At 36.7% G+C, this 15904-nt stretch overlaps 1 protein-coding gene and 1 pseudogene across 4 annotated transcripts in view; one reads left to right on the forward strand and one right to left on the reverse strand.

Moving 5' to 3' along the window:
* Window positions 1-14308, forward strand: part of LOC129534113 (uncharacterized) — a 40404-nt gene extending 26096 nt beyond the window's left edge. For all 4 annotated transcript variants that reach the window (XM_055389857.2, XM_055389858.2, XM_055389856.2 and 1 more), the window contains 3 exons: window positions 1807-2006; window positions 2997-3048; window positions 13859-14308. In XM_055389857.2, coding sequence (XP_055245832.1) covers window positions 1874-2006; window positions 2997-3048; window positions 13859-14087 — 414 coding nt within the window. In that variant the 5' untranslated portion in view covers window positions 1807-1873 and the 3' untranslated portion in view covers window positions 14088-14308. The remainder of the gene's footprint in view (window positions 1-1806; window positions 2007-2996; window positions 3049-13858) is intronic.
* On the reverse strand, window positions 14136-14737 carry LOC101128590 (GTP-binding protein SAR1a-like; annotated as a pseudogene).
* Between the last annotated feature and the right edge of the window lie 1167 nt (window positions 14738-15904).

Below are 15904 nucleotides of genomic sequence, written 5' to 3' on the forward strand. Positions count from 1 at the left end.
TGTCTCACTGATCTGTCTAATATTGACAGTGGGGTGTTAAAGTCTCCCACTATTATTGTGCAGGAGTCTGAGTCTCTTTGTAGTTCTCTAAGAACTTGCTTTATGAAACTGGGTGCACTTGTATTGGGTGCATATATATTTAGGATAGTTAGCTCTTCTCGTTGCACTGATCCCTTTACCATTATGTAATTCCCTTCTTTGTCTTTTTTGATTTAAAGTCTGTTTTATCAGAGACTAGGATTGCTACTGCTGCTTTTTTTTTTTTTTTTTGGCTTTCCATTTGCTTGGTAAATATTCCTCCATCCCTTTATTTTGAGCCTGTGTGTGTCTTTGCACATGAGATGGGTCTCCTGAATACAGCACACTGATGGGTCTTGACTCTTTATCCAATTTATTAGTATGTGTCTTTTAATTGGAGCATTTAGCCCATTTATATTTAAGGTTAATATTGTTATGTGTGAATTTGATCATGTCATTATGATGCTAGCTGGTTATTTTGCCTGTTAGTTGATGCAGTTTCTTCATAATGTCAATAGTCTTTACAATACTGCAAAAACAGTACTGATTTTTTATGTTGATTTATATCCTGAACTAGTTCATTAGTTTTAACAGTTTTTGGTGTAATATTTGGGGTTTCTATATATAACAATAGGTAATCAGCATACAAAGACCATTTCTTTCCTTCCTCCCTCCCTCCCTCCCTTTCTCTCTCTCTTTCTCTCTCTCTCTCTTTTGTTCATTCCGATTTGTATGCTTTTAATTTCTTTCTCTTGCCTAATTGCCATGGCTATAACTTCCAGTACTAGGTTGAATAGAAGTGGTGAGAGTGGGCATCTTTGCTTTGTTTCTGATCTGAGAGGGAAAGCTTTCAAATTGATGATCTCAGCTGTGGGGTTGTCATACATGGTCTTTATTGTGTTGTCATACATTCCTTATAACCAATTTGTTGAGACATTTCTTATGAAGAAATGTTGAATGTTTTTCAAATTCTTTTCCAATCTCAAAGTACCAGAATTCTTCCTGAGGTGTTTTTTTTTGTTTGTTTGTTTTTTTTTTTTTGGCAGGGTCTTGCTCTGTCACCCAGACCAGAGTGCAGTGGTGTGATCATGGCTCACTGCAGACTTGACCTTCTGGTCTCTGGGAATCCTGCCTCAGCCCCCTGAGTAGCTAGAACTATGGAACTATGAGCATGCACCACCACACTTGGCTAATTTTTAAATTTCTGTAGGATAGGTGTCTCACTACATAGCCCAAGTTGGTCTTGAACTTCTGGGCTGAAGCAGTTCTCCTGCCTTGGCTTCCCAAAGTGCTGGGATTAGAGGTATGAGCCACCATGCCTGGTCCTTTCATGAGTTTTTATGCTTGCAATTCAGATTAATAAGTGGATGACAGTGAGAATTCAATTCTCCAATGCCTACTCTCATAATCTAAAGAAAGCAAGGCAGAAGTGTTTTCCTGAAAGGAAGAATCTTTGTTTTTAGTTTTTTAAAGATTAGGTTTACTGGATGTCAGAAAAATATGTTTACATTAAGGCAACATTGAGTATTGATGATGGTATGTAAGTTCTTAGCTGTCAAGCCTCTTAAACAGTGTTCTCTGAATTTTACATATGTGAAAAGACATTAATCCTCTTAGACTTTGGGGTTGTTGTGTGAGGCCTAGGAGGAGCACACTAGCAGTGGCCAGTCTTCTTTAATCAAGAACAGCCTTATACATTCCATGTTATGTGTGCTATGATGTGAAAATATTTGGAAAACTCTCTCTTCCCCCATTGCTGCCAGACTTATGGTCTTTCTTTGTTCCCAGGTGGCTGATTTAGATTCCAAGCAGAATGGAATTGGGTGCCCTGGAAGCCTGAGGTAGATTTGGTACTATGGAGGGTGCACTTGCTGATATGAAGTTTTATTTTATACAAATCCTGGAGAAGCTAAGTGAGGCCATGTCAATGTTGCCAGAAGACATGAGAATCATGCCAGATCTCTGTGGCTTAACATTGGAACATAGTGGTAAGTGCAGCTATATTTGTGTTTCTTAATAGTTGAAAGCCAGGTTTATATAAATAGGAAGAAAGAGTTTGCCATAGAATTTATGCTTTAGTTGGAGAAAAATGTAAAGTTTTTGATAAATTAGGCTGATTAAAAAATAATGTGAACACTTAAATTACCTTTAATGGAGTGCAGCCTTGAGAAGAAGATACCAAGTGGTCCAAGTCTATATCAAATTTGAGTTTAAAATAGATACTTTCAGAAAAGAATCAAAAGGAAGAAAGTCTTAATGTTCACATTGAGTTAAGGTGATGGCAAGCTTTAGAACTGGAGTTCAGCCAGAGAAGATGTGTTCAGGTCCTTTTAATCCCAAAAAGTGGATGCGAAATAACCATAAAAATATGTCAGAAGAGTAAAAAAAGCCAGCAAGTTAAGATAGCAACAAAATATGGCTAAAATGAGCATTGCAATGTCCAGGAAAGCATAAACTACATGCAAAAAAGCTCAAGAATGGGATGACCAACTGAGCAAACAGTGAACTGAAAAGATATGTAAATTATTGTAACAAGTGCTAAATTATAAGTAAGGTCAGAGCAAATATTGAAACACTTGATGAATATTTTCTACTGCACTTGGAGAAGTTAAATTGATGTCAGGGACTCAGGGACTTAGAATTGGGGAGAATGAAGCAATCAGAAAGTAAGTACCATTCAATCATCAGTCAAAAGGGGCTTTGAGGAAATTGATTTATGCTTCTGTAAAGACTTTTGATGGAGGAAGAAACAAAATATAAATTAAATTATTTGAACACATTATTAAAGGCTTTATTTGTTTTTAACTGATATACGTAATTGTTTAAGATGATGTAAAAATTTTCCAGGTTCGTTTACAATTTAAAGAGTTTGTATTGTTTAGAAGTCTGTAAAGGATGTGAGAGAAACACTGGGTAATTCTTCTTCATGTATTTTTATTTTCTTTTTTATGTAAACAACATAAATTTATTGCTTACAGTTCTGGAGGCTGGGAAGTTCAAGATCAAGGTACCAGCAAATTTCATTACCTGGTAAGCATTCGTTTCTTATGGATGGTGCCTTCTGTGTGTCCTCACATGGTGTAAAGGGCAAAACAGGCTCCCTTTCCTCAAGCCTCTTGTCATTAAAGCCTGTAAAAATTACAGTAAAAGTATTCAGAATGGGTTAAGCAATTTGACCGTCAGGAAATTCAATTGAAAAGTGAGGTTCAAAACCTTCCTCAGAAAGTTACAGTTCTAAATTGTATTGAGAAAATACAATAAAGATTCACAGAATATTTATATTAGAATGAATTAATTAAATACAGAACATTTTAAAGGCAACTAAAAAGATCAGCCATGCACATTAAGTAACAGATACCTACAGAAAATGTCTGTCTTTGTCTTGCATTTTAAAATTGATATATCATAGTTATACATAGGCCAAAATTCTTTTTTTATTTATTATACTTTAAGTTTTAGAGTACATGTGCACAACGTGCAGGTTTGTTACATATGTATACATGTGCCATGTTGGTATGCTGCACCCAGTAACTCGTCATTTAACATTAGACATATCTCCTAATGCTATCCCTCCCCCCTCCCCCCACCCCACAACAGGCCCTGGCGTGTGATGTTCCCCTTCCTGTGACCATGTGTTCTCATTGTTCAGTTCCCACCTATGAGTGAGAACATGCGGTGTTTGGTTTTTTGCCCTTGTGATAGTTTGCTGAGAATGATGGTTTCCAGCTTCTTCCATGTCCCTACAAAGGAAATGAACTCATCATTTTTTATGGCTGCATAGTATTCCATGGTGTATATGTGCCACATTTTCTTAATCCAGTCTATCATTGTTGGACATTTGGGTTGGTTCCAAGTCTTTGCTGTTGTGAATAGTACCACAATAAACATGCATGTGCATGTGTCTTTACAGCAGCATGATTTATAATCCTTTGGGTATATACTCAGTAATGGGATAGCTGGGTCAAATGGTATTTCTAGTTCTAGATCCCTGAGGAATCGCCACACTGACTTCCACAATGGTTGAACTAGTTTACAGTCCCACCAACAGTGTAAAAGTGTTCCTATTTCTCCACATCCTCTCCAGCACCTGTTGTTTCCTGACTTTTTAATGATTGCCATTCTAACTGGTGTGAAATGGTATCTCACTGTGGTTTTGATTTGCATTTCTCTGATGGCCAGTGATGATGAGCATTTTTTCATGTGTCTTTTGGCTGCATAAATGTCTTCTTTTGAGAAGTGTCCGTTCATGTCCTTCACCCACTTTTTGATGGGGTTGTTTGTTTTTTTCTTGTAAATTTGTTTGAGTTCATTGTAGATTCTGGATATTAGCCCTTTGTCAGATGAGTAGCTTGCAAAAATTTTCTCCCATTCTGTAAGTTGCCTGTTCACTCTGATGGTAGTTTCTTTTGCTGTGCAGAAGCTCTTTAGTTTAATTAGATCCCATTTGTCCGTTTTGGCTTTTGTTGCCATTGCTTTTGGTGTTTTAGACATGAAGTCCTTGCCCATGCCTATGTCGTGAATGGTATTGCCTAGGTTTTGTTCTAGGGTTTTTCTGGTTTTAGGTCTAACATTGAAGTCTTTAATCCATCTTGAATTAATTTTTGTATAACGTTTAAGGAAGGGATCCAGTTTCAGCTTTCTCCATATGGCTAGCCAGTTTTCCCAGCAGCATTTATTAAATAGGGAATCCTTTCCCCATTGCTTATTTTTGTCATATTTGTCAAAGATTAGATAGTTGTAGATATGTGGCATTATTTCTGAGGGCTCTGTTCTGTTCCATTGGTCTATATCTCTGTTTTGGTACCAGTACCATGCTGTTTTGGTTACTGTAGCCTTGTAGTATAGTTTGAAGTCAGGTAGTGTGATGTCTCCAGCTTTGTTCTTTTGGGTTAGGATTGGCTTGGCAATGCGGGCTCTTTTTTGGTTCCATATGAACTTTAAAGTAATTTTTTCCAATTCTGTGAAGAAAGTCATTGGTAGCTTGATGGGGATGGTGCTGAATCTATAAATTACCTTTGGCAGTATGGCCATTTTCACGATATTGATTCTTCCTACACATGAACATGGAATGTTCTTCCATTTGTATCCTCTTTTATTTCATTGAGCAGTGGTCTGTAGTTCTCCTTGAAGAGGTCCTTCACATCCCTTGTAAGTTGGATTCCTAGGTATTTTATTCTCTTTGAAGCAATTGTGAATGGGAGTTCCCTCATGATTTGGCTCTCTGTTTGTCTGTTATTGGTGTATAAGAATGCTTGTGATTTTTGCACATTGATTTTGTATCCTGAGACTTTGCTGAAGTTGCTTATCAGCTTAAGGAGATTTTGGGCTGAGACGATGGGGTTTTCTAGATATACAATCATGTCATCTGCAAGCAGGGACACTTTGACTTCCTCTTTTTCTAATTGAATACCCTTTATTTCTTTCTCCTGCCTGATTGCCCTGGGCAGAACTTCCAACGCTATGTTGAATAGGAGTGGTGAGAGAGGGCATCCCTGTCTTGTGTACATAGGCCAAAATTCTTAAAGAAAAATTGGAAAAAATTACTTGTTCCTATCAAAGACTCACTATTTCCCATATTTAAAAAGCTTATAGTTATTGACTTATAGTTCAGCTGAACCTCAATGAGGTTCAATGAGTTAGGAAAATCCATATGAAAGACCAGAGATCAGCTAATTTTCCCCACAAGAGCCAGATGGAAAATAGTTCAGGTTTTGCAGGCCAAGAAGCAAAATTTAAATATTATGAAATAATTAAATATTAAATATTATGAAAATAAGTAAATAAAATTTAAATATTATGAAATTATAAATATTAAATATTAGCCAACAAGACAGAAAAATTCCCACATAATGTTCTATTGGCTAAAAAATAAAAACCCTGACAATAGTAAATGCTAGAAAAAAAATGCAGAACAAGGGGAACTCTTATTTATTACTGATGAGAATGCAAAATGTTAAAATCACTTTGAGGAACCACTTGGCAGTTTCTTATGAAGCTTAAAATAAACTCAACATATGGCCCAACCCCATCATTCTTCATAGAACTAGAAAAAACAATCCTAAAATTCATGTGGAACCCAAAAAGAGCCCACATAGCCAAAGCAAGACTAATCAAAAAGAACAAATCTGGAGGCATCACATTACCTGATTTGAAACTATACTATAAGGCCATAGTCACCAAAACAGCATGGTATGGGTATAAAAGTAGGCACATAGACCCATGGAACAGAATAGAGAACCAAGAAATAAAACCAAATACTTATAGCCAACTGATCTTTGACAAAGCAAACAGAAACATAAAGTGGGGAGAGGACACACTATTCAACAGATGTTGCTGGGATAATTGGCAAGCCATATGTAGGATAATGAACCGGGATCCTCATCTGTCACCTTATACAAAAATCAACTCAAGATGGATCAAAGCTGAGTGCAGTGGCTCACACCTATAATCCCAGCACTTTGGGAGGCCGAGGCGGGTGGATCACGAGGTCAGGAGATCAAGACCATTCTGGCTAACATGGTGAAACCCCGTCTCTACTAAAAATACAAAAAATTAGCTGGGCATGGCAACAGGCACCTGTAGTCCCAGCTACTCGGGAGGCTGAGGCAGGAGAATGGCGTGAACCCAGGCGGCAGAGCTTGCAGTGAGCTGAGATTGAGCCACTGCACTCTAGCCTGGGGGACAGAGCAAGACTCTGTCTAAAAAAAAAAGATGGATCAAAGACTTAAATCTAAGACCTAAGACCTGAAACTATAAAAATTCTAGAAGATAACATTGAAAAAAACCTTCTAGACATTGGCTCAGGCAAAGATTTCTGACCAAGAACCCAAAAGCAAATGCAACAAAATCCAAGATAAATAGGTGGGGTTTAATGAAACTAAAGAGCTTTTGCACAGCAAAAGAACAGTCAGCAGAGTAGATTACTCACAAAGTGGGAGAAAATTTTTCACAATCTGTACAATCTGTACATCTGACAAAGGACTAATAATCCAGTATTTACAAGGAACTCAGACAAATTAGCAAGAAAAAATCAAACAATCCCATCAATAAGTGGGCTAAGGACATGAATAGACAATTCTCAAAAGAAGATATACAAATGGCCAGCAAACATATGAATAAACGCTCAACATCACTAATGATCAGAGAAATGCAAATCAAAACTGCCATGAGATACCAACCTTACTCCTGCAAGAATGACCATTATAAAAAATTTTTAACAAATATATATTGGCATGGATGTGGTGAAAGGGAACACTTCTACACTGCCGATGGGAATGTAAACTAGTACAACCACTATGGAAAACAGTGTTGAGATTCCTTAAAGAACTAAAAGTGGAACTACCATTTGATCCAGCAATCCCCTTACTGGGTATCTACTCAGAGGAAAAGAAGTCATTATACGAAAAACATACTTGCACATGCATGTTTATAGCAGCGCAATTTGCAATTGCGAAAATGTGGAACCAGTCCAAATGCACATCAATCAACGAATAGATAAAGAAACTGTGGTATATATATATATATATACAATGGAATACTACTCAGCCATAAAAAGGAATGAATTAATGGCATTCACAACAACCTAGATGGGATTGGAGACTATTATTCTAAATGAAGTAACTCAGGAATGGAAAACCAAATATTGTATGTTCTTGCTCATAAGAGGGAGCTAAGCAATGAGGATGCAAAGGCATAAGAATGATACAATGGACTTTGGGGACTGGGTGGGGGAAAGGGTAGGAGGGGAGGGAGGGATAAAAGACTACAAATTGAGTTCAGTGTATACTGCTCAGGTGGTGGGTGCACCAAAATCTCACAAATCACCACTGAAGAACTTATGTAACCAAATACCACCTGTTACCTAAAAACCTATGGAGATAAAAAATTAAAAAAAACATTCAGCTACAAACCTCTTTTGCTACACTCATTGTTTAGTATATGACACATTTTTGCATGATTCTGTTATACAGGTTTTAATAGTAGGCAATTAGGACAGTGGGTAATACTTATCATTCATTCATTTATTTAAAAAATACTTATTTAGAGCCCATTCTCTCAATACAGGTCAGTACTATGAAGGAGAGGTACACAGTGAAATCAGGCCTAGTCCTTACAGACATGTTGGTATGCCAGGGAGTCAACTTTCCTCCAAAAGAGTGATGTTTCCTTGTCTCCAACAATGGCAAAACTATAATATATAATATTTCTGTATCAGCGGTTTGCACATTGTGTGTTAATAGATTTTGTTCTTGTCATTCAGAAGAGCACAGTGGAAATACATGAAGGATGGGCAGATGTGTGAAGGCCTCAAATGAATGTATGTAGTTGTTAGAAAAACAAATGTTTTTCTTAAACACAAGTTGAAAGACAGGGGAGCAGAGGAAGTATAAGAAAAATTATGGATTTATAATGAGGAGAGTTGATGTTATGGATAAAGTCAACAGAACACTGCCTTCTTACATCATTATCCAACTTTCTACTTTGTCACCTCTATCTCAAAATTGACGGTCTGATAGCTAGTTTATTTTATATTTGCCCCAGGTTGTGCTCTACCTTCTTTTTCCATTTTCCTTCTGCTGAATATTCTGATTTTAAATGATGAGACGATTTAATCCTTCGGTTACCTACCAAATACATCTAATTTTCTCATTCTAGGTAGGTTGTCTTCCCATTGAAGGGTGAGTGGCTCTCAATATTAGGAGACAACATAGAAATTTCTGAAGATTTTAACTTCTCCATCTGATAACCTAGAAATAATTACTTCAGTCAAATACCTCAAAAGGAAGAAATCCCATTAAGATCAATAGGAAAGAGTCAGATATTATTTTTGAATTATTTTATTTGTAAAGGATCAGTGAATTTGTGGTTGAGAGGGTCAGTTATGGAATATGAGATATTAACCCATTTGATCTTGCTGGCAATCAATCCATAAAAAGTTAATTTGCAAATAAAAGATTAGCCTTTAAATCACATTCATAATAACAAGAAGGTAAACTGCAGTCTATATTACTCATATATATTTTTCAAAGTAACACATAAAATGATAGGACTTGATTTTTGCTCTGAGTAAATGAGTCAGTCTATTAACATTTATTTATTGCCCACTTTTTAGATGCCTATGGATATTTCTAGATAAATACAAAGGAACATAAGGACATAGTTCTCACTACCATGCAAATTGCAGACAATCTGAGGATTAGGATTCACACTTGAAATGATATCCAACAAACCCCACTGTGTGGTACAAAAGCATATATGTAGACAGGGTGGGTAGTAAAGAATGCTAACAATTTTGGAGGAGGTTAAATCAACATGTAATTTTAGAACAGGAGATCTTCTGACCTGTATATGAAGAATGTGGAGTATAAAAATAATTACTTTTGTTCTCTTCCTGGTGATACAAAAAGACAAGAAGCCTCCTCATTGCCCCTTTTATGTCCCTGTTGCTCAAAGTGTAGATAAAAGGGTTAAGCATAGGAGTCACCAAACTGTAGAACAGGGACATAAATTTGTTTTTGTCCTGGGAGTTGGCAGAGGGCTGTACATACATGCTAATTACAGGCCCATAGAGGAGAGATACAATATGAGAACCACATGTGTTGAAGACCTCCTTCTTTCCCCCTGAGGACTGAATCCTCAGCACAGTAGCTACAATGAATCCACAGTAAACAAAGATAATTGATTAGAGGACGAGGGACTAAAATATCCTCACAATGGAGAGCATAGATACATTGAATGTGGTGTCAACACATGATATCTTGATCATCGCTGAGACCTCACACAGAAAGTCGTCCACCTTGTTACCGCCTAGTGGCAGCTGGATGGCAAGGGATGACTGAAGTAGAGTTGGCCAAACTGCTTAGCCATGCCATGGCCACTAGGAGGACACAGAGTTGCTGATGCATGATAGCTGGGTACCTCAAGTGTTTGCAGATGGCAATGTAAGGATCCAAAGACATCACAGCTAAAATGATGCATTTGGTGCTCCCCTAAAATATCCCCTGGGTACCACAATAATTGAGATGTTGCCCACCAGTATGCAGAGATAAGCAACAAGCCCCATTATGAAGAGAAACATTTCCGGCTAGGGGTGGTCAAAGAAACCCTAGAGAATGAAGATCTTTCGAGCAATTGCATTGCCCAGATTCCTGTCATTGTTCTTGTTGGTGGATTTGAGGGAAAGGAAAGGCTACTTTAGTATTGAATTTTTCTGATAGTCCACTTATTCAGTTAAGTAAAATAAACTGAGTTATGAAGGAGCTTTCTCTGTGATGTAACTAAACTGATGTGATTTGACACTTGTAAGCATGAAAAATTTTATCTAAAGGCCAAAATGTTACCTTTCTAGTGCCTCTAAAAGGAATATCAACAAATCTCTGTATCTTACCCAAGAAATGCAATATAGCAAACTTTTACAGAATAATGATTAAGTAATGGGAAACATAATTAATCTTATATTAGAAAAATGAATCAGATGGAGAAATGAATAATTTTAAAGAATGCCCAAGAACTACCCATGCTAACTAACACGTGTTAATTTCTTTCATCCAAAATCTGTTGGCCCTGGTCATGTTCTGGTTCAATTTGTGAGTTGATGTAGGTGAGTTCAGAACTCACTGAGCTCCACGTGGATTAGTCTGATTTGCATAGAAACAACATAGTGCTATTCCTTTCCTCTTCTTCCCAAATCCTGGAATGACGATCGCCAACATAAAACTTTTGTCATAAAAGGAAGCACACAGCTGAAAGGAAATGGTTCCTTGCAACACGTTCAGTACTTACAAGACAAGATAATTCATTGCACAGCCAAGTGATATGAGGTCATTAAAGTATCAGCAGTTATACAGTATGATGTATGTTAGTGCTTTTCACACTGTGAGTTGTAATCTATTATGCAGTTATATACTATTTTATTGATTTATTTTACTTATTCTCATCACTCATTTCATATATGTGTTTGTATGACCTGGATTCTGATGTACAATATATTCCTTACTATAGGTAATGGTAAAAAATTTGAACAATACTGGCATAGTAGAAAAGAAACAAGAATGACATTAGAAAATCTAGATTTAGTCCACTTCCCAATTATTAATACATGTACATTTTAGGTCTTGCTTAAATATTCAGAAACTTCTTTATCTATCTTGCTCCATTGTGGAGATTAATTAGCACCATATGTGTGAACACGCTTTATTAAGTCCAATACTCAATGTTGGGTTGGTTATTTTCATGAAATAAAGTTCCCTGTTTGATTTTAAGTCTATATCTGATAGTTAATTTTTCTTTGTATCCAAATATTAACCATGTCCTTATATTCCCATAAGAAGTCTCAGAAGGGTTGTTTTTTCTACCATTTTATTTCCCTACATTACTCAGATCCCTTGTCTTGAATCTGATGTTAATGATTTCTAGATTTTAATATCAGTACACATATGTTTTTAATCAGTGGAAATGCTCACAAATGCAAACAGTACCATAGATTATTTTTCAAAAACATGTTTCAATGTTTTAAATTATAATGATTAGTATTAGTATTAATAGGTGTCAATTTATTTATACTTTTTTTAACTGCTCCTTGCCTAGCAGGGCTATCCTATAGGCAGTGTGCTCACAGTAGCCTTTTTTAAAATAGTTTTTTTAGTATGCAGATTTTCATAAGGAGATCACAACATGCATGTGGTTGTATAAAAAGATTAAATCAATCAAGCTAAATAGATCATTTCTACTCATATACAACAGTTACCTAAATCAGTGTTAATATTTTTTAATGGTACCCTCTTTTCTTGCAAAAAAGAACATTAATCTTTTTCTTCCATCAGAATTCAGTGTTAATTGGGGATAAAGATTGAATGTTCTTTCTGTATTCAGTGGCTTTATGTCATATCAGAGGTCTTTAATAGTTATTTATTTGATTGAAAGGATCCCAAATCTTTTGATTTATTGTTTATTTATTTATGCTTTAACTTTTAATTAAAATGCTTAGGATACAGATTGACTTTCTTTTGTAAATGACTGTTTTACTTTTTCTGAAATAGGACGTACATGCACTCTGATAAAACAGAATGAAACATCTTAATTCATGAGAATTCCTGTACAAGGCACTGATCCTGTGTTTAGAGCTGAGCTCCTCACAGCAGCTGCCCTACGTAGAACCCACAGTTTTCTAGCTTGCAACAAAGTTACTAGGGACAAATAGGGAAAAAAAATCCGAAACTAAAAGTAAGAAAACCAACATGGAAGCAATCATACTTCTCATGTCTCTGATAAGAGAAGTATGGGGAACCTTTAACCAAAGGAAAATTAAAAAAAAAATGCAAGTTAACTATCTAGTTCATTCACTGTTAGCTAAATTTGTTCAGTTAAGGCTTTAACCCCTTTCCAAACAATTTTATCTTAATCCAGCTATGCTTGCTAATAAATGAAATGCATGCACTTCCCAGAAATATACTTCACTGAGCCTCTGCATTCAGCACCTGGCAGTGAAAAAGTATGTTTCCCGAACAAGTCAGTACTGAAGACTGAGAACTCCAACTAAATAACTATACTCTCCCCAATAATATGTTATCCACATTTTCCCTACCCTCACATTAGAATAAAGATATCCTCCTAACTTTTCATCTCCTATCTCATGTCTTTTCCTAGGAGATCTTATCTTTTGATCTTTTACTACAAGGGTAGAATTTAGGTTAAGATCATAAAAACCCAATTTCACATGTGACACTAAGAAAACAGAATGCTATAAAATCAATCCTCCTCACCGTCGTAGGCATGCTGTTGCTTTTATCCTGAGTCTTTACTGCCAATAAGTGATGCTGCTTCCAAAGGAACAGCTCTACAGAAAGTTTTTGAGTTAGTGTTTCCCCCCAGCTTATTTCTACAACGGGGAGAGGCAATTTCATATTAAAAAACTCCACACAAACACACCTGGAAAAGCTACAGATGTTAACCTTTACTTTAAACACAGCAACGTAGATATCTAAGGAGATAAGATGTAAGACAAAGAGCTCAGGAAAAATCCAATAGAGACCAAATTCTGCAAATGGAAATTTTAAAGCCCAGTGAGTAAATGTTTCCTGCATTCAGACAAGTGCTACAATACATTTAAGTCCTCAACTCACAGAATTAAGAGCCCTTAAGCTGTTAACTTTGTCCTGTCTTCCTCTTCAGAAAAATTTTCCTCTAGAATCTGTGCAAAAGTAACTGACACACCTGCAGTATGTGACAACATAAGAGATGTTCTCAACTTTTTCATGAGGTGAAAGTTACTTTTTGTAACTGAAAATGAAAAAGGAAGGTGCTATAGAGGGAAATAAAATTTCACCAAAGTATAAAAGTAAAGACTGGCTGAAACCTATAACTTTATAAATAAGAATAATAACAGTAACTTACACTATAATTAACTGCTCAATAGTGAACGATCTGCTACACATTCCTTGAGAAGGAATGACCCTAGCTTACCACAGTGGAAACCTGCCGCAATTACAAGGCCAGGATTCTGCCCCTTTTCTGGTTCTCTGTTCACAAGGTAATGCCGCCTTCTCCAAGGCAGTTAGAGAGACAGGTGAGCTCAGGGGAGCTTCTCTCACCAACCTGCTAACTCAGCAGGAGTGAGTTTACCCAAATGAGCTCTGGCCTCCAATGTGTATCTGTTCATAATTTTATGAAGTATCTAAATGTCATTCATTAGTTTAAAAAAGAATATAAAACTCTGGACTAAGTAAATTTTGAACTCGAAAAGTTAGAAAGGGTATCAATTATATTAACAACACTTTCTTTAAAAATAGAATCACTTTGTTTTGAAATCAACCAGAGTGGTGAGATATGTTTTTCTTTTCAGGTGCCCCATGATGGCACACAGCTTTACTCAGCAAGCCCTGCCAGCTTCCAAGCCCCTGGATACTGACCTGCACCAGCACATGGGGCAGCATTACCTCCCCAACAGTGTGGAGAAGAGAACATTTCACCATTGGTTGATGACAGTAGACAGTGACTCTTGGCTTCTCAATGCTAGACATGACTGGAGACCTTTCATTGTTCTATTAGAAAAGTCCATGAAGAAGCTGTGAATAGGATCAGTCCAGAGGAGAAAAACTCTTATTTTCACTGTCCAAACATCAGTCAATACATTGGGAGAGCCAGCAGAATCCCTCGCCCTAGCCTTGCCTCTTGAGCACACTGCACATGAACACTTCCGAGGGGTGAGCGTTCAGCTCCTAAAGGGCCATGTTCCTCTTTCCTGTGGTCTGTCCAGAAAGCCCAAATATCTCAAAGAGTTTTTCTTCACTTATTGCATTGTTCTGTCTATTTTGTTACCCAATATAAGGATTGGCACATTGGATATTATTTCATCAGTCATTAAAGCATTAAGCTCAACTTTAGATTCCATGAGGCCAGAATGATCTGCAGAATCCACCAGAAAAACAATCTCATTAATTGCTGGGAGATAATTTTTTCAAACCTGACATGCTTGCTTGTGTCCACCAAGATCAAGAGTTGTAAAAGTCATTCCAGCAATTATTAGCTTTTCTGATGTAGGATGTAGTGTTGGAACATGTTGACCCAATCTGTCATCTTTGAGCATGTGAAGAAGAGTGGTTTTGCCTGCGTTGTCCAAACCCAAAAATACAGGTTTTCCAAATTTCTTGTAGAGTCCTAGGAACTGGAGCACACTGCTGAAGCCATTGTAGATCCACTCAAAGAGGAAAGACATTATTCATGCTTATTATGGCCTGAAGGGCTCCTCCAGCAACGGTGGGTGGCCCAGGCCCTCCCTCAGAGCACACCCCAAATATTTTCAAATATGAAAACCTACTTACTCTTTAGAGGTAAGGAAGGTACTTTAAAACAATTTATTTTATTTTATTTAAGTTCTGGGATACATGTGTGGGATGTGCAGGTTTGTTACATAAGTAAACGTGCCATGGTGGTTTGCTGCACCTATCAACCCATCACCTATGTATTAAGCCCAGCATGCATTAGCTATTTTTCCTGATGTTCTCCCTCCCCTCTCCACCCCGAGACAGGCCCCACTGTGTGTTGTTCTCCTCCCTGTATCGATGTTTTCTCATTGCTCAGCTCATCATTCCATGAGTGAAAACATGCAGGGTTTGGTTTTCTGCATAATGGTTCCTGCATAATGGCTTCCAGCTCCATCCATGTCCCTGCAAAGGACACGATCTTGTTCTAAAGGTACTTTAGAAAAAGTACTTTATAGGGTTGCCACTCACTCTATAAAGCTATGAAACTTTGTTCTCTGTACAGATAATACAGTTGAAATTTCTCGGTAAGGGTCATTATAGCAATTCCTTAGTGGGTATGCTTCCCTCTAACTTCCTTGCCATAATAAAATGAAATGATAAATTTTGGCACCTGTTATTTATAATGGACTCAGGACTAAGAGAAGCCAAGGAAACTGAATCTGTCTCAACAATTTTATAAAAATTTCCTTGGATCACAAGGGGGAAATTAAGATTATTATTTTAGGTGCCAAGATCTAATTTTCTTTTATTTATAGTTTTTCTCAAGATATTATTTCTTTAGATTTCTGCTACCATAGAGCCATCATAATCCTAGTTCTACATACAGACAAAAGAAGTCTTCAATAATTTCTTCCACAATAGTCCAACACAGTATAGACTTTTTACCTTCCATTGACTACATTAAAGTTCCTCATTTTATTTAAACCATAAAAACATTGTGTCAAGAAAATATTAACATACATTAATGTTATTTAAACATGATTAAAAATCATGGAATCTGGAATTTTGAAAATATGGGTCCTGAAAACTTTTGGCCATGGGCTTGTTTTTAAAGTAATTGCTTTTTTCACCCATGCTTCACAATTAGCAGCAGATCTAGCAATCTGGAATCCTTCTAGCCAAGT

Source organism: Gorilla gorilla, chromosome 5 (genome assembly GCF_029281585.2).
Source record: "Gorilla gorilla gorilla isolate KB3781 chromosome 5, NHGRI_mGorGor1-v2.1_pri, whole genome shotgun sequence".
NCBI classification, from domain to species: Eukaryota; Metazoa; Chordata; class Mammalia; order Primates; family Hominidae; genus Gorilla; species Gorilla gorilla.